Source organism: Neopsephotus bourkii, unplaced genomic scaffold, assembly GCF_033783945.1.
Source record: "Neopsephotus bourkii isolate Nb327-2 ecotype Australia unplaced genomic scaffold, CSIRO-AGI_Nbou_v1 NB_53, whole genome shotgun sequence".
Taxonomy (NCBI): domain Eukaryota; kingdom Metazoa; phylum Chordata; class Aves; order Psittaciformes; family Psittacidae; genus Neopsephotus; species Neopsephotus bourkii.
Window position 1 is genome coordinate 15,479,722 of NW_026900570.1, and position 27,668 is coordinate 15,507,389.

General features: G+C 38.9%; 1 protein-coding gene across 12 annotated transcripts in view; it reads right to left on the reverse strand.

Moving 5' to 3' along the window:
• CACNB2 (calcium voltage-gated channel auxiliary subunit beta 2) overlaps positions 1-27,668 on the reverse strand; it is a 249,802-nt gene that overhangs the window by 80,947 nt on the left and 141,187 nt on the right. For 8 of the 12 annotated variants that reach the window (XM_061352027.1, XM_061352010.1, XM_061352000.1 and 5 more), the window contains one exon: positions 5,875-5,994. In XM_061352027.1, coding sequence (XP_061208011.1) covers positions 5,875-5,994 — 120 coding nt within the window. Of the gene's footprint in view, positions 1-5,874; positions 5,995-6,597; positions 6,631-6,930; positions 7,533-27,668 lie in introns of those variants that run through there. The other 4 variants (XM_061352018.1, XM_061352073.1, XM_061352035.1 and 1 more) reach the window with 4 other exon arrangements.

Genomic DNA, 27,668 nt, shown 5'->3' on the forward strand with positions numbered 1-27,668 from the left:
AACATACACACAAGGATTTAAGATGCATAAGAGTGTTTGTACATAGCTTATATCACCTACTTTGGTTAAAATATTTCTTCAACACTTCTTTTAATAAGGAATTGGCTTCAGTTTCAAAAGTAACATTTGTAATGCTGCCCTTTACACAGTAATCTAATCATGAAAGTCAGAGCCGAGACATATCATGAAGGAAGCATGCAGGCATGTGTGAAAGCCGTGCTTGTCCTCAGGACTTTTTCTCAGTTCCACAGACACAATTTATCTCTTTCCACTGATTATTTGAAGAACAACAGGATACTAAAGGATCTATCTACAGTTAGCTAGGCTAATATCCCTTCACTCTTTTTTTGTACTTAAGAAGTAAGAGAGGAAAGGATACGTACGAAACAGATTTGGTCACTTTGTAATCACAGTGTGAGTGAGACAACAGATGTTTTTTAATTAGAGGGGGGTACTTTCAGTGGAGCATTTGATTCCCGAGAATCCTGGGAAGAAACAATTCCAGCCTCTGAACACTGCAGCCCAACAGTGAAAACAGATAAACTGAGGAAGTAACCAACATAATGACAAGCACTAGTGTAGAACAAGTGTATACACTTAAATTGAAGACGAAAAGAGATCATGAATATAAACAAGAAACCCTGAAGTTCACAGACAGCAGTATAAAAGGGAGCTGCTTTATGTCCCAGTGTTACAGCCTAAGAAAAAGCAGCAGAAATAAAGAAAATGAAGAAAACCAGTTTCTGTAACCTGATTTGAGCAGATCCAGCAATGCAGAACTCGCCTGCAGCTAAGCAACAACCAGATTTGCAACTGTACTTTTGGATCAACAACTCATTTATTTCCAGCTAGACCACTGTGCCAGCTCCCATGTAATCCCAGCAACTCTGACACGCAACATTAGCTATCTAAATGATAACATGCAATGGAAGTATTTTAAAACAAAAGGGCAAATGAGAAGAAATCAATGGAAAAAATATTACCATACACGACAGTTGACACAAAGCACTACCCTATGTTGCCACGGCTTTGGGTGCTGTTCAGCACCATAATGTCCTCATAATTGAGACAAAATAGAAAGAGGCTCCATGATGGAACAAGCTGACATAATATAAGGACACGCATTGAGGTGATGGGCATGCCTGGTCTGTCAAAAATGCTACTGCAGCTTAAACAGACATACCTTAACTAGCTTTGTGGCTGCCTGCTAGCAACATGGGGTAATTCAGAGGCTGTGGAACCTGTCTGAGAGTGAATAAATACTTAAATAACTAGTCTTGGCACACTGCACTGAATAATTACATCTGACAATCTTTTTCATGCCTTCAGCCTTGCAGGGATATATAGGCATTATCCCAGCCTGCCACATGTTTCAGAGCTCTGGTCCCCAACCCATGCATGGAGGCAATGAATTACGCTTAAGACATTGCATTATTACTCATAGTCACAAGCCAACACTACTACCACAGTACACATCAAGAAAGCAAAACATGACAGCTTATATTATTGCTCAGAAGCCAGCAAAGGGATGTCTGGCATCAAAACTTCATGGCTCCCCATCTTAACAGAGACACGATTTAAATGACATTTTAGGACTATGGATATTTCAAGTTTTAACAAACTCCTAAAAGGATGACCAGCAGTAGAGCGTTAGGGGGATTGCAAACAAAGCAGAGTTGAGAGGAACTGAGATTTTCTATTATGGACACTTATGCACTGACTTCTGGAATGTCACAGTCTTACTTTGACAGACGTTTAAGAAGTTACAGGACCAAAGAATGTAGAGAACAATTCTTAACAGAGAACAAAGAGCATGGGGCTGTCCCTTAGTCAAATGTGAGAATCAGAGCCTGGATTATTAACTGACACTTTCAGCACCCAAAGTATTAGAACTAACTGAAATAGTAAAAAAAAGTCATTTTCCAAAGGGCTGAAAATATTCTACAGATCTCATTTGGAAACTCTCTCTGCATAAGGAGCTCACAGAAGAAAAATAAAAGGAGGCAGAACCTAAAAAATTAAAGAGAAGGGACTGAAGAGAAGAAACTACTCTTGCAGAAGAGGATGTTTGTAGATCACCTGACTAACTGCATTTCAGTCAAAAACTAGTTCATAAGTATGATGTGCTTTATTGAGGCAAAAGAAATCAACAAAATAGGTGAATTCACTTTACCAGCACTAAAGAGGGCTGAAATTCCATTATTCAAGTCCCCTTTTTTATGTGCAAACTTTAGCTCATTTAGTACTGAATTTAAAGTCTCACTAACACTTGTACCTCACAGTTTTCCTTTGATCTCATCCCTCTCACTTGATGCAATATTTTAAAGGATAATTGAATACTCGCAAGGAATGGACAAAAAATATCTTTACTTACTATCATTTATATTTAATCCCCACTCTTCAAAACTAAAAAGCTTTTTTCTGTAGAAATGTCAATTTTTTAAATATTAACACTAAAAGCAGTTAATGACATTGGGCTTTTTGTTTAGTTTTGGCTTGTGAATGCTGAAGATTCATGTTTTTATAGAAATGGGAAATCCAGTTAAGTATCAGTACAAGCCCTGAGATTTGGGAATTGTCAGAATGCCCTGCTCAGCCGCAGCACAGGTCCTCTTTATCCCAGCCATGTGCCATGGACTATGAGGAGGATACCGAGAAAATACTCAATGCTTTGAAATGCCTTTTTTTTTTTTCTATTTAAAAATAAAACAAACCAAACCAAAACCAAACCCAAAACCCCATTCTGCATTTGCATTGCTAAATTGTGCTAACCAAGAACATTTCATCTCAGCTTGAAGTTTAACGGCTTCATTTGAATATCTGTTACCCTTGGGATTAGCTGCTGGCCTGCAGGTATCCTCATCAGTTGCCTCTTAATTCTCCATCCCTGGGTGACTCCAAACATACTCCTGTGGCCCCACCTTCCTTACAGTAAGTCAGATGCCAAAGTGAGTCAGCAAAATATGCTTAGCCATTTTCCAGAGAAGCAATGCTTGTATAAAATAAATAAATAAAAATGGCCAGAACATGTATTTTCTTACAAGCTTTTTAGGTTTTATTTTGCCTGTTTGTATAGGTAACATATATGCACATTATATTCTGGCTTTATGCTACACAAACACTTAGAATCTACTAAAATCCGAATTTAAAAATCTTAAAATCCTCCCAAACATTTGCCATCATGTGCTTTATTGCCTTTTTTTTTTTTTTTTCCATTTAAGGTGTTTTCCTTATCTGTTAGAAAGGAAAATGGATGTCATTAAACTGTTTTCATTACATGCGTGACACAGTTCAATAGTTTTTTTATCTGCCCTTAATACATTATCATTTTCCCTCCACCGCTGCATTATTCATGTATGTCACCCTCTTCTAATTCCTGTGACAAATACAATTGTAATGACTTTATTTAGGACCAACACTTCCAGTCACAATCTGGAAAGGCAAAAAGTTAAAGCAGCTGCGTCACTTGGCTCTGCCTGATTGATAGCCAGCCAGGGCAAAGGCAAGCCAACCAAGGAGAGCAAGCAGCAAAACCTGCTACCTGCAGGAAACAGGTCTGAGGGCACACGGGAGCCAGGCAGCACCAGCAGAAGTTACTGCTTCATTAATTTTACTGTGTTTGAGGGAGGTGAAGGACTGAATCACCAATAAAGGCAGGAAAGCACACACCCTGTCATATTTTAGATCTACTTGGTTAGGTTTACTTTATGTCTTTTTAAACATTTATTTCAAAGGAAAGCACCAAATGCATACAATATTTTACTTAATACTATTAATGTAAATATTACACTAGACTAAATATTGTACAGTTATAGCCTCTGCATATAATGATTCCATTACAGCCTGGAATAATTTTTATCATTTGACTAGAGAAAAAAAATGCTAATGTAGTTCCAGCTTTAATCCATTTTTAAGCACAAATGATTTAAATAATTCATTTTTTGTTTTCTATATGACTGGAGCTACCCATTGTCATAGCAGGACGGTTTTGGCAGTGCCTTTGCTACTTTGACTGTTCGCAAGTTGTCTTACAGTTTCAGACGGTGTCAGACCTAGATGCTATATCTTATGCCAGCTGGAGTGAGAACATTGGTTTGATGTATAGAAAAACAGTTTTAAGAAGTCAGGGTCTGCTAGCGGTTTCTCTACAAACTACAATAGCAGCAGTGCTAGAGGTCATGAATATTACATAAGGGCTGTCCATGCATTCAAGCCAGCATCAGTAAGCCAAATTCCCATAGCAACACTCGCATAGATTTACTCCTCGCTAAGAGATGCATCAGTTCAGCAGTAAGTGCTATACTGCTACCCTGATTAGTCTGCAAGATATTATTGCTTCAACTCCTCTTTTAAAGGTTGTGCATTTACTGATAAAATTCAACATTCCACCTGAACTTCATGGCAGCCTTTCTTACCTTTCCTAGGTGCACAGAGATCTCAAACTAGCAAAAAGCAACCCTGATACAACTGAGACTCCTGATTACAATCGGCGACATCTCTAAGATACAAAGCGGAAGGAAGAAGCAGGCTGCTTCTTTTGAGTTTCTGCTATACTGATTCCCAGGACAGCAAGACCCAAGTTCAAAGAGATGTTCAGCATCTCCTACAGTGGGCAAGTTGCAGCAGCTTATTAAAAATCTGCCTGAGGAGCTCTTATTAAATATCAGTTAACAATTAACACCTCCACCCCACCCCTATCTTTGGCTTCCCTGTTCAAGTTTTCTGGCCCGATTAAGCTGTCTGCCTGTGCATTATAGTACCGTATTAGTAATGGACATGGTTGCCAGCTAACAATCAGATGCATAGTTCAGTGATCTGGACTCCTAATTTCTGAAGAGCCTTGTAAAACAGGTGACACAAATGGGCAAATCTGGCAGTGGAAAAGGAAACAGCAAAAAAACAAGGCAAAGTGGAGGAGGGGAGTCAGAGAGAAAGTGAGAGAGAAATGCAGATCAGGTAGATCTGAGGAGGGATCTCAATAATGTATTTAAATATTTAGATATTAGATGCAAAAATGTAAAAACAGACCTTGGAAAACAGTAAGACACTGAGATCTGTCAGATGATAGCATATAAAAAAGAAAAAACGGAATGAAGTGGTAAGTAAATGATAACAAATAAGATGAACATGATTTTTACAGATGCAATAGTATTGAAAGATACAGCACACATGAAAGAAAAACAAGCCCGTATCCTTTCACTGCTAAACCCCTCAGAGTCCTAAACGCATTTCATGGAAAATATACAAACACAGCAAGAACCTAAAGCTTTTTTAGTATTTCCTTACTAAATTGTCACTATCTGCCAGAAGCATGGAGATAAAAGGGGAAATCTTAACAAGTCCTAGAGCATATTGCTCACGGGGTCATTTAACACACAAACTGTAAGGAAAGTCAGTGAAGTCTTCAGGAAAAAAAGACCTTTTTAACAGATTCTCCTTGTTTACATATGACTTGTAGAGACTGATCTTTCACTGAAGGCAGATGAATAGGATGCTTGAGGGCTGATTTCTAGAACTGTAACTTTTGAGTGCCATAGGGACCCACAGGTAAACTTTCACAAACATATTTCAGTAAGAACTCAAAGCTTTGACCCTATACACCACAATAAATGTGTGCATTCAATAAAAGCAGAAATGCACATATTTAGATAAGGTTCTTCTGAAAACAAAAGCCAATCAAATGTCTTCTATGGAAAACTGATTCTAAGTGCTTTTTCCTGGAAAATCTCCTTTCTACTGCTGTCTGGAAAATCTTTAGAAGAGGTCTTCTGTTGTATGTTAACACATTAGTAACATTTGTGTCGCTAATGGATGAGATGTCAGTCCTTTAAAGCTGAACATTTTATGAGTTTGTGACATGAAAAACCACCTTACCTTTGCCTTTTCCAGCTGTGCCTGGGCCTGTCGCTCTGCCTCTCTCCGCACTGCTTCCCTGTCTTCTTCCAGAGATACATCTGAATCAGATGGACGGCTGGTGTAGGAGTCCGCCGAACCCTGCACAAGAAAAATAATGTCACAAGTTGCTTTAGTGTTAAAAACCCCAAATCAACAGCACAAAAGCCCCCAGCAGAAGTGGTTATAAATCTTGTCTTTTCTTTCACTTCTGTACCATTGAAAGGAAAATAACTACCCCAAAGTAGTTAGAAAATAAGTACCCAAAATAAACAGAAAATAACTACCCCAAAGTAGTTAGAAAATAACTACTTCAAATAAATAGAAAATAACTACCCCAAGTCAGTTAGAAAAATTATGCCTAGGTAAATATTTTCTTCTGGAGACTTTCCAAAAGTGCAGGTGCCTTCCCCAGTGTTTTATTTCCTGCACTACCCCCATGCTCTTATTTGTGTGCTTTTCAGCAAGGAAAGCCAGTTGCTCTGCAGAGTTAAAGCACTGGTGCAGTGCAGGGCTGAAGGACACACAGCAGCTTCAAGGATGGATCCCTAAAAATCAAAACTCTCAACAGTGACAGTACTTGCAAGGAAACAGACTTTTTATAATCAAAATGCAAATTCAGTATCAATAATTACTATCACACAGTATCTTTGCTAACAGATTTAACCTCTGCTATCCATTTTTGTTTTAGTGCAACCTCTTTACCTGACACACTTTCCCCATCAGAACTGCAAATGGCTCATATCCATCTCTGCCTCTCAGCAAAACATGTAAATGACCACAAATCAACTTCCAACTAATAAAATCCGTCTGGACTCAACACATGTCCCCATATCACCACAATGGAAGCAGCCACAATGCCAGAACAGCTCTATAAATAATGACAGCTCTGCTTTTCCTCTGCATCTCCCTGCATACAAAATAGAGTTCTGCTAATTCAATCAGAATGAAAACAACTGTCATCTCCTTGCTTCCTTGTTTTCTCTCCCTCCCTGCAATACATATAATACATGCCGATAATGAAAACATAGGGCTTACACAGATATCAGAATTCTTCAGACGTCCTCCTTTGGCTCTTTTCAGAAGCCTGATCCAGGTGGCCTTCATTAGCCAGACAGCTCAGTTATTGTCCGCAGCTGCAGCGCCCGGCACTGATCTCATGAAACATGTGCACACTGAGCACCGCAGAATCACTGCTCCTTTCCTATCCATGCTCTGCTCTGAGAGCCTTCCTTCTCTTCCCTCTGCCTTTCAAGCTTGCAGCCTCACTGTTCCCAAGTATTCTGCTGCAATTAAATTCTCAAATTTTCTCATGCCAGTAAAAAAATTTAAAATAATTAAAAATAATTATATTAAAAAAAAAAACCATAAAATCTGCACCACCTCCGAAAATCTCAATTCGAACAATAAAAATGTAAAATAAACCAGGCGTCAGGTAGATGCTGTGAGAGATACTCCAGCTGATCATAAACTGAGAACAACCGCAGAAAAATACCTAGGGCTTTTTCCTTTCTGTTTTGGGGGGCGGATTTGGCTGTTAAAAATAGTGCTTATAGGAGAACCTTTTAAAATCCTGTGCAAAATGTATTCAGTGACATTTGCAAGTGCAAAGTTCATTTCATCTCTTCCTAGATTGGCTGGGGGTGGGGTAACAGGCTGTTCATATCACTGGGCATGCTCCATATGTGCAGCCTTTTACGCAGATGCTCACATCACACCGGGTTGTTAGCCTATGCCAAATTGCCATTTTACATCTCAAGGGTAAACAGCTGGAAAATGCAAGGTCCCTGCGAAACTGGAAAAGCTGGTACAGCGTCTCCTTCCCGTCATGTATGTCTGCTACAAGCTGCCTTGCCTTTGGATGCTCAGTGCTGTCACGCAGCACTTCCCTCCACTGCAAAGCACTGAGCTCCACTCACAGCTCTCTTCCAGAAAACGTAAATCCAAAAATATGCCTGTTGAGCAGGAATTTAACCCCCTAGTCACCGCTTACAATTTTTTTGACATAAGCAGAGGAAAGAAGTAAAGGATAACTGCAACATACCACTTACCATATAAATACTAGATCCTAACATAGCAGAAGCCAAACAAAACATTGAATTTCTATATTCTGCTTATCAGAGATACCCTGTACCCCTTCATAAACTGACATAGGAATAACATGATAAAGAATGGTTTTCTAGGGCATTTCTGATTCACTGACACATATGCAACATTCTAGTTGGAAAAGATCACTGCAGCTGATGGCAGAACCTGCCTTTGATAGAAATTCACAGAAATTTAATAAATATACAAATATGTGATAAAAACATGAGAAAAAATAAGAGAACAGACATCACAGCTGAGAACAGTGGTCATGCACTTGTCAGTATGTCAGCACAAAGGACCGAATCATGCCAAGATTTATGTCTGTGTAACAATAAAATTGCCCCACCACAAATGATGCAGTAGCCTACATTTAACCACTATTAGAGCAAATAATAGTCGCCACTAAGCTAACAGTTTAAAGGTAGATTTCAACTTTCCAAATGTTTTGCCTTTTTCTTTCCTGAAGACTGTAATAGTTAGAGCACAGAGTTTAATGAGCTGCCTTTGAGCTAACATAAAGGAAATTATTCTCCAAGGGATATTTTGCTTCCAGGAGTCCACATACATCTGCTATGTCATAGCCATCTTCCAAAGCAAAAGTCCCTACTGAGCTAGAGCAAAAGAGCAGAAAATAAAAGAAAATACACTCAAACTTTTCTTGAAAATTTTGGAAAATCTTGTCCATTAGGAAAACACCAGAGGGCTGTAATTTCCCAATGCCTTCCAAATTTGGCTATTACTTGAAATTTCCCTTTGCCACAACTTCTGACACAGCTCCCCAGTGGAAACAGTGGCAAAAGACAAGGAGCAACAAGCATACGGAAGTTTAGTGTATAGTTTAAATCCTGTTATACTTGACACAGTAGTGGCCTGTGGTCAAAACCATTGAGCTACCATGGTATTAGTTAAAACTGAGACTGTGATAACCCCCTCCTCACCGTAGAGCCCCAGCATCCAGGACATTCTGGAGTCCTTCAGCACCCAATCCCCTTCAGAAAGGGCACATCCAAACCCTTCCCCATCACCACTGCAATTCCTCAGTGTCATTCTGTCACTGGTTTCATAAATCAATCCCAAAGCAACATCACCTTTAAATAAGAGGAAAACAAGCAAATCAGCATTTAAGCCTAACATGGCAATCACACCATGGACAGTGGGAACATTAGCCCTCTATGGCACTTCTATGATGAACACATCATATTTTCCACTGACCAAGCAGCACCGCATCACTTCTACTACCACTCATTCTGCTGTACAGAAGTGATGCTTGCCTAATTTTGGGATGCTGCATAACTGGTCCTAATCCTGTGAGAAAAAAAATAAAAAAGGTGTCATGAAGCACAGGAATATAATTCCCATCTCCCCTAAGGGGGGAAAAATGTCTTTAAATGCCTTTTGGGTCAGGCCAGAATTGCTAAAATTGGAGTTCATCTTCCAGGCCACAGAGATCATTTACAGTGCTAGTCATGTCTTGTGTTGGTCACAGTCCAACGCACATCCGAAAAAATTATAATGATTCAATCTATTTTAATTATATTGACAAATCACATGAATCAAAGTCAACATTACATTCATTTTCTCAGTGGGATGGACATGGTCATGTAAATTCTGTATGGAAAGCAGAAACTGGGAGCTTTGCTTCTTGAATATGAAAAAACAACAACAAAAAATAAAAAAATAAATCAAAGCCTGACACCAAGGCAATCCAGGAAAAGGGGGAGCATACCATTAAAATTAATTAACTTTATAAACTACTGATCATTTTCCTGTGAGCTAAGAATGTACTCAACACTTTAACATTAAAAAAAAGAAAATTCAAACTTCTATAAAAAGTATGATGAGACTGCAGTGGAAATAACTTGACTATTTGTCGTGGTTTAAACCCAGCCACGCAGCTCGTTCACTCCCTCCCTTTTTTCCCTCCCCATACTACTGTAGGGACGGAGAGGAGAATCGAAAAGAATGCAACTCCCACGGGTTGAGATAAGAACAGCCCAGTAACGAAGGTATAACACAAACCACTACTGCTACCACCAATAATAATAATGCTAAAAGAAATAACAAGGGAAGAGAATACAACACCTCACCACCCACCCACAGATAACTCGCCCCACCCCACCCGGCCAAGCACCGACCGATACCTCTTCCAGCCCCGCAGTGCCTAGCCCTTCTGGGTAACTCTCAGTTATAACCTGGGCATGACGTGCTGTGGTATGGAATACTGCTTTCGTCAGTTTGGGTCAGGTGTCCTGTCTCTGCTTCCTCCCGGCTTTCCCTCCTGCCTGGCAGAGCATGAGGCTCACAAAGTCCTTGGTCAGACTAAAACATCGGTGTTATCAGCTCTGTTCCCAGGCCGAAAGTCAAAACACAGCACTGCACCAGCTACTAAGGAGAAAAATGACTGCTACTGCTGAACCCAGGACACTATTCAAGGAAAATAATGCCTGGTGGATGTGCACTGTCCATTCAGGACAGCTAACAAAACTGCTTTTCCTCCCTGGGTACATGAGTTTTGAGGGTTGCTCTGGGGAACACTACGGATTCTTTCCCAAGAGCTTCTGAAATTCAGTCTTTCTGGGATTCTGAATTATGGAATCTGAGATTCCATAATCTTCCATAGCAATGTGGAAAAGCTGCAGTAATAAAAGTATGTAATATATACTGCTGTAGCCCCCAACACCTAGTATTCCACAGGAAACTGACTAGTAAAAGTACCATAGGTCATGTTAATAATTATCCCATTTATTCCCCGTTCTGTCTTCCCCTTCCCACCCCCCTCTCCCCCCTTTTCTCTCCCTCCTTGTTTGGCAGGTTTACAAACCCAGTTTGAGAAATAATTTCATGTTTTAACTACATGCTTGCAAATATTTACCAACTATTTTACCACTTATTACATTAGATTCTGTGACATATTCTCATAATATAAACCCATACTTTTCACACAGCTAGTGGTCTTATGTGATCATATTTGAGCTCCTTTTTCTCCAAGACCATAAATGCCTTATCTTTGCTAGTACTGTAGAAGTGTATCATTTCAAGAGACTAGGTCCTTCAAATAAAACAGGTTGTTTCTTACTTTCCTTTATTTGCAGGTAAAAACTCCTTAGTTAAATTTGGTCGCGCCTACAGAGATCTTTATTTTTCATGTTAGTTTTCTGTACCTATACTTGAATTTGGTCAGTACTGCTGGAGATGAAGTACAGATTTTTATTGCAGTGTTGCCTTCATAGTGTAAAATCTGTTACTGTACTAAATTCTCACAGGGCTAATATCGCTATCATTACACTTGCAAATTCAGTCCTGGCCTTTATATTATGTCTTCTTCATAAAAAATTAAAGTGATCCTCTGAGTACCATGAGTTTCTCTTTAATAGGGTAATCCACTTATGAATTGGGTATCATTAGGACAGATAACCTTCCAAATTACTGAAAATTCTCGAATAATTCTCTTCCTAGGAAGATCATACAAGTCCTTTCAAGAAGAGACTTTTTACCTTATTATTTGTTAAATGAAGGCATGAAGCAGTAAGCAAACATACAAGATTTTACAAGGAATACAGTACATGTGACTATTCATATATATAAACTCTTCATTTATAATACTGGGATCTTCTCCTGGTTATAATTTTCATCTCTTCCTTGGTTTAATGCTGAAGAGAATTTTAAATCCAAAAGGAGAAATATCTTTATGTCTTAATTCGATTTATACTTTGAATACAAAAAGCTCAGGTCTCACTGTGCCAATAGGAGGAAAAATCCATTTCAATATTAAGAATTTATGCAGAGATATTGCTAAATGCTTATCTTCTAATCTTGTTGAAGTAATAAAAAAGACATCACACGTTCTGGTAGGACACATTTGTGATGTGCTACTGCTTCTTGAGTGTTAGGAAATAAGGTAAAGGGAATAAAATGTTGAAAGGCTATTTCCATAACACTTTTATTTCACTTAAAATCATTAAAACTGGTTCAGAACAAAGGCAAATGTGAAACGTTGAAGTTTAGCATAAAGTGAAACTGTTGATATTGGCAAACTGTAATATGTCAATGCAGAATACAGATTGTCTTGTTTCACCATAAACTGACCAACCTCAAATGTATGAGCCACGAAATTAAAAAATCAGAAGCACTCCTACAAAAGCACCTTCTCCACAGGCCTCAGTTCGCCAGAGTGGCCACAGATGGTGAATGTGAAAATTTCTTATCTATGAAGTTTTCTCCAGATGTCTGAGCAATGTCATTGTTTTGGACGATGTTGAAGAGGGCACAAAATGCTGCTCTGAGAGTGCTATACAATCTTATATTGATGTTAATTATTTGAGGGCAGAATTTTTATGGAAACTAATTCCAATTGTTTGGCATGTACACTTGGCACGTATGACAAACTGAAAAAATACATTTTAACAAAGGAAAAAGGAAAGAGATCACATATTCATTAAGGGGATATCAAGCAGGAATTGCTCATTTCTTGTGTAAGGGTCACAGACATTTGACAGCCTGGAAACTTCCAAGGCTAATGCTGATGTCCTCCCTGGTTTTTGGCATGGGCCCTTCCTGCACTTGGTCATTTGCCCACTACACATACATTTACAACTAAATGCTCTCCCACAACTCCCATCACACAAGGAGGGCTACCAGCTCCTATAGTAGTCACTGAAATCCTTTGCTATGGTTCCATTTGAAAAACAAATCCAAGGCTGGTTATAATTTTATTGTTGCTGTTTAGAGCTAACTGGGAATTGCCATGGCATCTACAGCCATGGAAGACCTTCAAATAATGGGAGCAGTGAAATTTTAGAACAGTTGGTAGCTTTATGTCTGCAATGTGATTAAAAAGGAGATTATATAGGAAACCAGACTTCTCTTTACCCTTAACATGACTTTGGCAAGCTTGATCACAGCACCTAGCTTGACAGGAACAGGTTTCCAAGGCACTAATCCAATCAACAGCTGGATGAAAGCAAAGGTGTTGTTTTTTTTTTTTAAATAACCCTTAGGTTTCCAGAAGCCTAGACTTTGGCATTCACAAGCCAGGTAAACAGTTGTACCAGGTAACTTTATCAGGAAAAACAAAAGCATGAAACCTTAAATAACCCCACACACCAAAACCCACCACACATTTGCACTCACATTTCTTGAGGTTGCTTTCTTGGTGTTTTGTTAAAAAAAAGTATCATGAGCAGGTATTTTTAGATAAATAAGTCTTCTCCTGGTGGCTCTTTAGAAAAAAATCTGGCAGTATGCAAATTGCTTCCAAAAGGGCAGCTTCAGAGCTCAGCCCAGTTAGCAAACAGACAGATTGACCCCTCAGAGTCAGAGCTAAGCTCTCCCCAAAGCTTTGGGATGCTCTGGTGCATTACAGTTTATCAATTTCTGCAAAAACCATCCTAGAGGGAAAACTACTTGAGAACCTATTGTACAAGGCACTGTACAGTTACAAAGTAAATTACAAGCCCTGCTTAAAAGAACTTCCAGTGTAAAGGATGAGCAAATATGAGCAGAATAAAAAAAGGAGTAAGAAAGGGATCAAGGTAGCAATGCAATAGAAAATAAAGTATTTTTAAATATTCAATACCAGCATTATGACTCATCCCTTGCATAACCATGGTGGGTTGTTGTTTAAGTAAGTTTTCTATATGTATTATGGCAGAGATTAGTTCTGTGAAAGCCTCTGAAGGAGGATAATCTGGTAGCTCTGTATATTCTGACAGAGATTCTCGCACTTAAGAAATTTGAACAAGTGCTTTTGAGGAAGAGGGCAATGACAGGAATAAACGAAGGTCTCCTATGCTTTAACAACAATACAATCACATTATTGAGAATTTTAAAATAAAATTAAAAAAAATCCCACAAAATAAAGAAAAAAGGGATTTGATTTTTCAAGACAATTAATTGGACCTAAAGGATGGCATTAAATTATTGATGATTTTGCGCTGTAAGGAAAAGTCAAAGCAATGACAGAGCTAAGACGTTGCCAGTGGAACAACTCAGAGACAGGTGTCAAAGGAATTAAAATACGCTAAGGAAATGATTGCAAGCTGCATGAACCTGAATCATCTCTTTTTTGTCTCAGACTGTCAGTACACACATGGGTATTAACAAAAACTTGGTTGATTCATGGTAACTTTTTAAAGCTCTGGTAACTTGATTCTATATTTAAGCCCTTAGGCAAAGGTAAATCAGAATTATTACTAACAACAAGCTGACCTGTGGTGTGGTGTTTACTGGGACAGAAGGGTAAATATCAAAGGTTTTCAGGAAAAATGACAATATCGTTTTTGACAATATTAGTTAATCAACAGCAGATATCACAAAGGAAGTATTTAAAATTGCAGAAAAAAAGAATTTAGAATATAAAATGCTATGTGCTGATACCAGAGCACAGAGAGAAAGACAAAGATTGGGTCAACCAGAAGGGCTTAATTAAAAAGAGGAAAAATGGAAAACACATCTGGGATGACAACAAGGAAACAGACAACTAGAAAAGGAATGAATCTGAAGGAAAGCATGGCAACCATCATCTCAATTTGTCTCAGCTCAGTTAAAAGTGCCAATTTAGATTCTCTGTTCCAGATCTTCAGTGTATTTTTATCTGGGATTTTGGTTCAAGTCATTAAGATTTTCTGCATACTTAAAAATAACTTCCTTGAAAATTTAGCATGAAATTCAGTTAGCAATGTAGAATTTCAAAGGAAAAAAAAATAATTCTTTGTATTTTTTTCTTCCAAATTATCCCTAAATGTACAACCCCTGGCTGTTTTCGAATGTAACATTTTTTAATCTACTCCGGGTAATAAACGGAATGTTTGCGGGTGTTTCTGCTTTTGTTTTTTTTTTTTTTAACTTGTTAAAAATATCGAGGTTAAGCACATACAGTCAAGTCTTCCCTATTTTACTCTTGAAAATGTAACAACTGCTCTAATGCATATTTTCACTTGCTACCCTTCATTTCTACACTGTAAACATAGCACTCATCTGTTTAAATAATAATTATCTTTTTCCCCATTTGTCTTCATGAGTTAGTTTGGCAAGCATGTACCCTGTAAAAACTGCTGTCATACACAAGTTGTCTATATTTTTCAACCTCTGAAAAGTTTATTTTCCGGCCCATCCTCCACTACTGAATTCTTGATTTTCTAGTCATGATCTTTTGTTAACAGCAATCAATGACTGTCATGACATAAAGCACAGCAAATTGCTCATTGATTAGATTAGGAGAGCTTTTCTTATCAACACCTTTGTTAAGTTACACACAGTGAAGACTAATTAATTAATTAAATTTCCCTGAGCTGAGCCAGCCAGGCTCACTGAAAGCTCAAGCTTGTCAAACAGCGGTTCCTCTGTGACTCAGCCCAGGTATCTCTGGCAGGCACAATCACCCTTTAAGCATCTGCAGCCTCTGATACTGCCAGAAACACCAAGCAGCTTTCACACTGCATGGCACCATTTACTTCAGGATAAAAACACTACATAAAACACACAAATACTTGTAAGTGAGCTAAATGTAAGCTCAGTTTTCAATGGTATCGCCACATGACTCCTTGTGGTTTCAGGTGTTATATCTTTGTTCCAGCCTTCATCCTCACGTACACTGCTGGAAAAACACCAGGACTGTTTCTTTATACCCACTACTTATCCCCCAGGTCTAGCATAAATCAAAGCAAACTACTTGCAATTTTCTCAAGAGGATGAGGCTCCTTACACCGTTTAGATATTTCAATTATTCTCATCTGGTGTCAGGAATACAACAATCTAATAATACTTTTATCGCATCAATGGAAAAGTCTCTGGAAAGGCCTTTTGTCCCTTTTATCTATCATATGTCAAAATAAGAGTCTTGAAAAATTCTCTCTCTCCAGCAGTTTTTGTTGTAAAATTAAAATATAGTAGTGAATGCACACACTGCATGATGTCAACTGCTCAAATCCATTGGCTCTTTTAGATTTGACTCTTAAGAGATACCTAACGTAGTGCATCCACACAGAGAGGGTGAGGATATCAAGTGTGCAGTGTGTGTAATCTTCAACCAAGGGTGAGAAGCTAAAGCAAGCTAAAGCAAGAACTGCATACCTGATTCTCCCATCCCAATCCATGTGGCTGCCACTGCTTGTATGGCTCCACAAACTGCTTTCTGATAGTGGGAAAGCAAGGTAGAGTTTGTGGTTCTTCACTCAGGAATCGTTCCTATTGCACTGTTAGAGAACTACTAAGAAGCGAGACTGAAGTCTCTGTATGTTACTGAACCTGTTTTCCATCTTCAAGAGTTTATGCAACACTCATTTCCAAAACAAAACAAGTTAGTAAAAGGTTGTAGGAAACCATCTGATAGGATATAATCTCTAATAATGAATAAATCTAAATATATTTTTTTACAGCTAAAACAGATCTCATAATAAGGATTTATATTAGCACTACTGAGATATAACTGCTTAAATAAAGATGGGAGGGTTAGAACAGAAGTATGTATTTTAGGCAACCTGGAACCAGAAATGTGCCTGCTACTGAAGATGGTAACAATGATTAGATGCTAAACTGAAAGAGAATAAAATATAAACGAACTGCAATAAAAAACTTCAAGGAAATCATAAAAGCAGCACATGGTGTTGTGAAATTTCATAACTCAATCCTGGCATATTTTTTGTGTCCTGTAACATTCAAAGCTTGGTACAGCCCCTTTCCAGGATAATAAGTGAACTCAGGTTTTTTAAATTACTGCAGCCTAGAAGACCAAACATTTTCTGGGTTGTTGGGTTTTTTGTTAAGACTTAAAAGAAACATCAGGAGCAGACTCCTTTCTGATTCAGAGCAGACTTTGCCTGGGTCGGGAGAGAAAACTACACCATATCCCTTGCTAAGCCATTTCCTCCTCTAGAGTAAACACCAAATTTTGGACCAGGTTGCTCTTTCATTTATTGCTGCAATACACAATATTGACAGCAAATACATGTTTTGTTTGCTGATAAATCCAAAATCTTAAGAAAGGATAGCTGAGGACTACAATATCTGCATAAACTCTCTCCTGTGCCAGAGCTATGACGAGTTAACACATCTTGTTCTCAGGACCACAAGGTAGTTCAGGCAGTAAGGGGGCTCAGAAAGTCTTTAGTCCAACATGCTGCTCAAGCTGTGAGACCAAAACCAGCTTGGTTCAGGACTTTATTAAGTTGGCTTTTTAAAACCTTGAAGGACAGAACCTCTCTGGGAAAACCCATCACACTGACAGAGTATTCTCGCAGTGAAGAAGTTTTTTCTTATATCCAATATGAACCTCTCTTTTTTTGAATGTCCAGTGTTTGCCTCTTGCTCTCCCACCATGAACCTCATAGGAGCCTGGCTCTATGCTTTTGACAACCTCCCATAGATGCTGGGGGGCTCATGTAAGACTTGGGAGTCCAGAATTTCAAAAGAATCTGCAACTTTGGGAAGATAATAGAATTCTTCTTAAAAAAGAGCCAATGTACACCTTGGGCAAACCTGTATTAAGAGATGTGCTCTACAGTAGTCAACTCATTCAAAAAAATTAAGACAAGCAATACATCATATTGATGTAAAGCAACATTATTAATGTGCCACCAGGATCAATCAACTTTGTAAAATCCCTCAGATAAACAGATTACTTCTGCCACATCCCTAGCAAGTTTCTGCTCACAGGAGTCTCCTGCAACAATAACACAAGAATGGAAACTCCAGTTCTTCAGGCTTTAAGGTCTCAAAACATGCTGCCACCAAAGAAATACAAACAAAGCTATGTTGTCCCTGACAATTTGTTTTCTTCAGGAACTGCACGGGCTAAAGTCTGCTTTTTTCTCTCTGCTCCATTGTTTGAAATTAATTCTCTCCTTAAACCCATCTGGTTATGTTCAGTTAAAAGTCGTATTTCCTCCAGTTTACAAGGGAATCACTTTCTGCTTGGGAAATTACCACCCAAACTTATCAGCTGTTCCACTACTACCACCACCAGATTCCTGCTGAGAGGACAGGAATATAACAAGACATTGCTGAGAGTGCTTCTGTGCTAATTAGTAAGGCAATTATTATTCAGACAAGATTCCTAAAGGTAAAAAGGAAAAGAGTGAATAAGGAGCCAGCAAAAAGTAGGTAGACGGATGATGGGCAACATCCATACCACACAGTAGAGGGGCACCTATGACAAAACAGTAAAGAAGGACAAGGCTTCGAGTGTAGAAATATGAGAGTAATATGAAAAATATATGACAGAAATATTTAAAGAATGTAAGAGATGGACAGCAGGCCAAAAAAGCATTTCTGAACTTTTACTAGTTATTGCCACTCCAGTTTAGCAGCAGAGACGATCACAACAGCAGAAACATATCTTTTCTAAGATGAAAAATATTGTACAAATACACTGTCAAAAAAAAACCAACCCCAAAACCTCAGTGCTTATACACTTACACTAGAAGAAGAATTATCAATCTAATCTCTGCCTTTTTTTAAGACTATATACATTTTTATAATATTTAACCACTTCTATCTCTGTACTGTATGCAGTTTTCCATGACAGCCTGTAAATACACAGTGCTTCTATGCTTCCAAATTGAAGCATATAAGCAGAGAGCTAATTCCACAACTAGTTTTTCTGCTTATAACCACTCAACACTCGTGTTCATTCTGCCGTACATGAAGTCAGTCCCCAAAGAATTCACAGACAGATAAAATTTACAAGATTCTAGAGAAACCCAAGATGCATCATTTTTTCCAGGTCACACCTATTGCTCACTGAATAGCCATGTAGATTGTCTACATGCTGCTAAACCACAATTCAAATGCATTTGTGCTCACACCCTCTCAAAGATTGTCCAGAGATACAGTGCCAGATTCCCTGGCCAGGGTAAAGTCAGAACTCAACACTAAATCCAAGATGGGCTTTTTATGCTTTAAGAAGTTCAATTCCTGCTGGGTTTCAATGGCATTCCAGTACATCTTCACTTTGAAAAAAAAAAGGAATTTAGTATCTTACTTATTACTTTTTCTTTTTTTTTTTTAATTTTACATTTATTCTTAACTGATTTCAGTTAGGCTGAAACACTTACTACAAATATTATAAACTCTCATTTAAATAAGCCAGAATTTCACTCTAAATTTGCACTGTTCTCTTCCATTCACTCCTTCTGTAGCAATTATTATAACTATAATCAGCAGTAATTCACACAGTTAGCATCTCCCTTCCTGTTCAAAGTTTTTGAGTTTACAATGCGTAAAACAAAAATGATGACTTATTGTTTCTTTCCTCATGCAGAAGAAAAGGAAATGTTTGCTGCTGAAGTTGGCACAGTAACACAAACATGCTCTTTTATAACCTCTCATGTTCTGCTAGTTGTCTGCAGGCATGGATCTTTTTTATGATTTGAAAAAGCATCAGTATGCTTAAGTCTTGTTCATTTTCAAAATCACCATAGCCTATGATCTGAACAGAAGCTCCTTCTTATTTCCTCTTTGATTATGCTAAAATAGACCTTATTTGAATTTAATAGTACCTCATTCATGTCATAATATCTACCAGGAAAGTGCAGGCACAACACTGTCAATTGTCACAAGGCAAGCTGACCCACAAAACATGTTGTGTAACTGTCAGGTCTAATTGCTCCCACCACACACAGATGTCCAGGTTTATTTAAAATAGCCCTAAGCAAAACAGCATAACTTGTGGTGTTTGGGATTGTTTGAGGTTTTTCTTAATGTATGTATTTTACTAGGAGACATCTGATTACAGAAACTGTTCATATTTTATTCCTGAGCTGACACAGCAATGGTATCAGGAAAAGGGTATCAGCTGGATTATACTTTCAGCACACTAAGGATGGTCCCATCCAGACCACTTCCCAGATGCTCTTGCCTGCAAATTCCACTGAACCTCCAGATACAAATCTTGATCAGAACATTATTTTGTACTAGTAACATATAGCAGAACAGAATTATTTATTTTTCCTTAGATATCTATATTACTGAGGGGGAGGAGGGAAAGAGATAACATTCGTGCATGCATGGGAAAACTCTTAGAAGGCAAAGCAGCTATTAGCTGATATCAGCAGATACGTTTATGTGGTGACTATTAAAAAAAAAAACCCAAACCCACAATCAACAAAACCACTGTATCTTCTTGCTGTTAAGTTCTAGTGAAATGTCAATCAGCGAAAGCAACATTTCACATATGGTACTAGAGTCTTGTACAATGAGCCTTGTGATTTTGTTTAAGCATCTCCGAAGGCCACCCATGCTCTTGCCAGGATGTCCATATAACGAATAACAGAATTACAGCAAACAATACAAATAATTCCATCTTAGAAAGACCACAGGATAATTAAGGGGAAGAGAACACAACTTTCCTAAATATACGGGGTAAACCACAATACAATACATATGTTGACTATATTTGAGCAACAACCTAATGCCTCTGTCCTTCAGATTTCACTTTATAGCTTTATCACTATATTTACATGGATGCAGATGAAGGCAACTGAATCACAGGGAATTAGAGGCCTAAAATTTCAGAATTACACAGGGCACCCTACAGCAACGGCAAATTCTGGGCAATTGCTGGACAAAATGAAGAACTCTAAGAGCGAGGTTTGACTTAGAAAACATGAGGATTTCTACTTTGGTGCAGTAAGGTTTCTATACAGCCTGTATTCTTTGAATAGAACCACAGAAAACAACAGGTGGGGAAGGGGAAATCTGGAGGACAGGACATCTAGTCCAGTCTCCTGAACCTGGCACTGCACTGAGCAAAGCCAGGTTAGATCACCCTGGGCCTTCTGTAGTTGAGTTTTGAAAATCTCCATTGATGAAAATTTTGCAGCTTTATATAGAATTCTACTTGTTCATGTCCTAGACCAGAAAAAATTAAGGGTGTTCTAAGAGTAATCTAACATCTTAAGAAAATAAACTAGGAAGTTATACAACATTTAGCCTCAAAAATTAGCCTGCTGAGCTGCTTCCACAAGCAGATGAATACAACTGTATCAAGTTCAGCACAAGGTCAATTTTAGTAAAACCCATTTCTGCACTTGAAAGCCCTTAATTACTTCCAGTGAAGAGAAAAAATGAGTTTCTCATTTACTTTCAAGCAAATGAACTTTATAAAGACATGCAGAGGCATTTTTCACATCATATTTAGTTGTCCCTTAAAGGAATAGATTTGGAATACAATTGTATTCTTACATTATAAATAGCTACGCATGTATCAGCCTTGCTCCTATGAACTGTCCTACTATTGTTCCCTCTGCTTAAAATTCCTGTAATGGTCTACCTACCCTTAGATGCAAGAGCTCAGCTGAGTAGGGAACACTCTCCTTTTGGATTTCTGCACCAACAATGCTTTGCTTGTGCCAATAAACAAACGCTTAGATTTTTAACAGAAAATTTGCCAAGATATTTCAAACAAGACACAGAAACCTTAAAAAAACCTCAAAAACCTATTAAAACCAATACTTATTAACTCCATTTGACTTGTTTGTAAGATCTAACAGAACACTAAAACTATATTGTAGATCATAAAATACAGTAGGTTATTCTAGCATTTTAAATGCCCAGAAGTCCTATGCACTGCTAAATTAAAATATATAATTCACATTGTGTTGTAAATGACAATGTACAACGAAATGTGCACAGGAGAATTTCTCAGGGATTTAATTCTTTCATTTCTCAGGGAAAAGCTTTGAATATTGCCGGTTTCTATTGTCCTGTAGTTACAGCAATAACAGCTAAATAATACAGCACTCACAACACCTAACTTTCACTAGATTTTCCTCCCTGCAGAATCTTAGAAATTAATCTGATTGTAGATGTGTAAAATAATAAACAAGCCTGTCATGGCTATCCTTACCTGTTTCTATATAAATAAAAGATTTGCTGAAAAAACTCCTATGGGGGATTAGCTAACTATCCCCAGCATTTAGCAATTCTTATTCATCAACTGAAGTTGTTATCTGGAAAGAGACATGTAGGATAAGTAAACAAACCACTTCATTTAGTCAACCCAGTTGCCCAGAACTTGTTTATAATTTAAAGAAGACAAGTCTTCATTAAGACAGATGCCCATGGTTTCAGTAAAGATATAAATGATTTTTTTTTTCTTGTGATAGATCTCCTGACAGTCAATACTGAGTAATGGGTTTAGTCTGATCAGCTATTTCTGACCTTTTCCAGACCTACTTACTATAACCAATTGGAGAACAAAAATGTATTCCCAATCAGCCATGAACACACAATGTGAACTGTAAAACAGGGGGAGGGGAAAAAAGGTAGTTGTGCCTGGAAGACATTATTACAGAAGTTTCAGACCGGATAATCTAAACCAGGATTTTGGCCCTTGGTTTCCCTATGTGGAAGGTTTCTACCAAAATGACCTTGGACTACATCCAGCTTGCTAGGAGTGCTTAATTAAGCTGTTGTAACTACTACAGTGTTGAAAGGTGAAGAGAGCAACGCGCTACCTGGACTGCCAGACGCTATCTCATATACCACTGATGGGAGGCACGTATGGCAGACTGTGAGAGCATGCCTTTTTGACTTTAGTTTTTCGTATATGCTGAAGGGAAGTCATGCTTTCAATTTTTCACATAAAACATCTCCTGCTACCTCTGCTGCCCCCCCTTCTGCTAACTTACATACATCCACAGACTAAACAACACATGCATCAAAATGCATGTCACAAATACTTAAATGAAAAACAGAATTTAAAGTGACTCTATTGTTAGAGGCACCACACTGGGGCCCCTGCAAGATCTGGAATTTTCTTGTACCATATTTATGCATGGCATATGCAAGTCCCATTTCTGTAACTAGAGACATTCAAGATACCTTATTCTAAACAGCTACAACTTTCCCATGTATGGCTCCACCCTGAGAGTTATATATTGATGTCTTAAACCAGGCATGTCATTAGTATCTTTTACCACTAGACTTCTCTAGCTACATAGGTCTCCTGAGACCTAATTAAATAAAAAGTATGAATATATATGGCATTACAGGGAGCAAGCTGCAAATAATTCTAAAAAGCCTGGAAAAATAGACACACACAGAGGAACCACAGAATCATAGAATCATAGAATAGTTAGGGTTGGAAAGGACCTTAAGATCATCTAGTTCCAATTCCCCTGCCATGGCCAGGGACACCTCACATTAAACCATGTCACTCAAGGCTCTGTCCAGTCTGGCCTTGAACACTGCCAGGGATGGAGCATCCAAGTGTGCAGAGGAATTCAAGATATCTAGTTATGCTACGGCTATGTAAATCACAGAATGGTTGAGGTTGGATGAAAGCTCTGGAAATCATTAGGCCAACCTCCCTACTAAAGCAGGTTTACCTGGAGCAGATTGCACTGGATCACATCTAGGCAGAACTTTAGTATCTCCAGAGAAGGAGAATCCACTTCTCTGGGCAGTCTGTTCCAGTACTCTGCCACCCTCAACGTAAAGTTTTCCCTCATATTCAGCTAGAACTTCTTGTGGATTAGTTTGTGTCCATTGCCCCTTATCCTGTCACTGGACACCACTGAAAATAGTCTGGCCCCATCCTCTTGACACCGACCCTTAAGATACTTGTATGCTGTGATAAGTTTCACTCTCAGTTGCCACTTCTCCAGACTAAAAAGGCCCAGCTCCTCAGTCTTTCCTCGTAAGAGAGATGCTCCAGTCCTCTAGCCATCTTCATAGCCCTCTGCTGGACCCTCTCCAGTAACTCCTTGTCTTTCTTGTACTGGGGAGCCCAGAACTGAACAGAGTACTCCAAATGCAGCCTCACCAGAGCACAGGGGGAAGAAAATGACAATACAGAAAACAAAACCCCAACTATTCCTGATCACAGGCATTTTTTTTTAAAGCTCGTGCTGGTTCACTTCAGTGAGGCAGACTGTCTAGCAGGAATGGTTGATAGGTGCTTCACCAGGAAGTAGGTGGTGTTATCATATTTAGCTCCTTCACCTGGAAAAAACTAAACCAAGACAAAGCAATTTAAAGATTTTATGAGGACTTGGTGTTATTGACACAATTATAATCCTATAAACTACTCCTGCAACCTGATCTGGACTTCCTTCCCTCTTTCCTGCTGCTGAGAGGTACAGAGATACTTCAAGCAACTTGGTGGAGGGCACACATTGATGAGTCTCCACTCATCTCTGCCCCTTGATTTTTTCCACCAGCACTTACTAAGGGCTAGATGATGAAGACAAGAAGCAAAGGAGCGAGCTACAAAAAAAAAAAAAAAACCCACACAAACAAAACAGCATTGGTGAGACCACACCTGGAGTAGTGTGTCCAGTTCCAGGCTCCTCAGTACAAGAGAGATGGGTATACTGAAGAGAGCCCTGTGATGGGCCACAAAGATGGCTAATGGACTGAAGTGTCTCTCCTATGAGAAAAGGCTGAGAGCTAAGACTGTTTGTTTAACCTTGAGGCTGCAGTGGGATATTTTTAATGTATACCTGAAGGGAGAACACAAAGAGGACACAGCCAGGCCCTCCTCAGTGGTGTCCAGTGACAGGACCAGAGGAAATGTGCACAAGCTGAAACACAGGAGGTTCCTTCTAAAGATCAGAAAACTTTTTCCACTATGAGGGTAAGCAAGCACTGGGACAGGCTGCCCAGGGAGGCTGTGGAGTCTCCCTCCATGGAGATACTCAGAAGTCACAAAAACCAGCTGAGACATCTCTGAGCTAGTCATGGGGAATGACACCATACAGAATTTCCAATTTAAGAAAGAAAAAATGTATTGCTTCTGCGCTTTGGCTGCTACAGAGAATCTACAGCAAGAGGCTTGCTAAGGGTGACTGTTTGTCGTGGTTTAAACCCAGCCAGACAGCTCGTGCACCCACTCCCAGTGAGTGGTGCCGCGCTGGAAGCAGTCGAGGCCCGCACCCCACCCCACCCCCCTGGGGGCTCCCCCCCTTCCCCACTCCCGGAGGGATGGGGAGGAGAATCGAAAGAATGCAACTCCCACAGGTTGAGACAAGAATAGTCCAGCAACCGATGTACAACACAAATCACCACCGCTACCACCACTAATGACAACAATGATAAGAGAAAATAGCGAGGGAAGAGATTACAATACCACCCACTGAAAAATGAGTCCGACCCAGTAGACCCCGTGTCCTTCCGGGTAATTCCCAGTTACATCCTGGCCATGACGTGCTGTGGTATGGAATACCTCTTTGGTCAGTTTGGGTCAGGTGTCCTGTCTCTGCTTCCTCCTGGCTTCCCTCCTCCCTGGTAGAGCATGAGGCTCACAAAGTCCTTGGCCAAACTAAAACATCAGTGTTATCAGCTCTGTTCCCAGGCTGGAAGTCAAAACACAGCACTGCAACAGCTACCAAGGAGAAAAATGACTGCTACTGCTGAACCCAAGACACTGTTTAACAAACCTACCTACATCCAGCTCTGGATGTGAGCACATCTGTATTTCACAGAGTCACTAAACACCCAGTTTTAGGCATGAATAACTCCATTCCTAGTATACATGTACACTTGCAGTTGCAGATTAATCAAATACTAGCATTTGTTATGTGTAAAGCAGGTATTTTCAAAGCAATTTATGAGCTTTAGGCTAAACATCTATCTTTACCAGAAACTAGTTAAATATCACCAAAAATTTAAAGGCAAAGAAGCAAAACATCAAGTGATTTGTCCAAGGATGGACTCCTGGCTCTGAAGTAAACCTCAGAGGCCGAATTTAATTTGCCTATCTTTCAAGTCTGTTGTTCAAGTTACACTCACATGTGCTGTGCAATTTATTCATTTACATTGAAGTAAATGGAACAAGGAAAACTCATTTCAAAATCTTAGGATTTATTTTTTACAGTGTTCTGCCACAGGTAATTTGCAGAACAGTGCTTGCAATAAGAAAATTACAATTCAAGTGAGAGTTTCCCAAAGAAGCAATCCTGATTTATGATTTTTAGACATGTTCCTGTATTAATCCAAGGTATGATAAAAAATACTATTGCTAAATAGTTATGTGTGACTCTCAAACTTTAAACAATGTATTATCTTTTCTCTCTTTGCTCAGTTTCTGAAATAAGGTAAGTAGTGATGACTCAGAGTAAACACTGAAAACACATCAATGTGCTCTCTCTACTGATTTCTAGGACTTAAAATAGCGTATTTCTAAAATAGGTGGGGTTTTCCCTTCACACAGCAAAATTAACCCTATCAGCAATGTGCCTGCTCCACAGAGAATCAGGGTTTGTCTGATTTACAAGCAGTACTCAAACAGTAACTCTTCTCACACCTGAATGTCATTTGACTGCTTCCAGATCTTCCGCTCCTTTGAAAGTTTAGCAGACAGACTTTCATACCTTTTAGAAGATAACACTACCCTGCAGGAGCCATGTGTATAGCTAGCATCTATCAATGTCACACTTAATATTCCATAAGAAGTGCTCCATCCTGCAAGAGGACATAAACAAACTCAAGGGAAGCAAAGATTTTATTTAAATAGACAACTGCAAAACTTTAGCCTGGAGAACACAAGTGATAAATGCTGGATTTCCAAGGCAACCAAAACATGTGCTCTGGACATCACAACCAATTTGCTGGAATTATAAAGAGGTTTTTCATTTGTTGTAAGGATATTTTCAAAGAGACAAATCTATCAAGAGCGAAAGAGCCAAGTTCTGAGTTTCTCAAGAAAGTTAAGACCAGCTACTTGACCGCGAAAGTTTGAAAGTTGCATACAATAGTGAATGAAACTCAATGATTTTCCTTAAACGACCCATCATCAGGAAAATTCCCTGCCTCTGAATTACTCTGCTATAAATGAGCTTCCCAATGATCAGTTTGTTCTCAAAAGAAATAATATAATCCTACACTTAACATCACAGTGTCTGATCAATCTACTACAACAGAGCCCAGTTTCTACCATGAGAGACTGACAGGAGAGAGGAGCGCCGAAACACCAATGTGCCCCCCATCCCTGATTAGAAACAAGTCAGTGATATCAGCTCTCACCCATGTATCTACAGCCAGGGTCCCTGAAACAGCAGTGGTGGGATGTGGCCAGAGATTTCCAGTACCCATGGCCCTGGCAAAGTCCACCTGAGGGATCAGGAGCAGAGGGCTGGCAACTGTGGGAAATGATCTGCTGGGCCAAGCACAGTAGAGCCAGCTAGGCCTCTCAAACTGGCCACCACTATGTTACATTTCCATTATTCCTTATGCAGCAACCCAAAAAGCTGTTGGGAGTAAATTTTAGATGCTTTTGCTTTGGGACATTAATGCAGAGTACAATTAACCAGGTAGCTGTGAAAAAGAGCTCTCGCATTCTGCTTAATTTTTGATGAGCTATTCCAATTCTGTTCTGTTATCAGAGGTTTATTTTGCAAACAAACACAAAAATCCCTACACAAACAAGTTACAGCCACAAATGAGATTCTGGACTGTAGCTTTTTATATTCTTCTACATTTATTAAATTAAATTGCTAACTATAATCAAATACCTCTACATTTCCAGGTATATGGCATTAAGCCCCCCCCAAAAGATCCTCTGTGTTAATTCCACCAGCTCTTAAGAGGTACAAGCATCTGTCTGAACTGCTAAAATGCAGTGTGAAAGACACTCAATATCCCAAGTCAGAACATTAAGCAAATACTCATTCCAACATGAGTATAACACAGATACATGGTTTTATTAATGATGTAAAAAACCCCACGATTTATCATTATGTCATGAAATG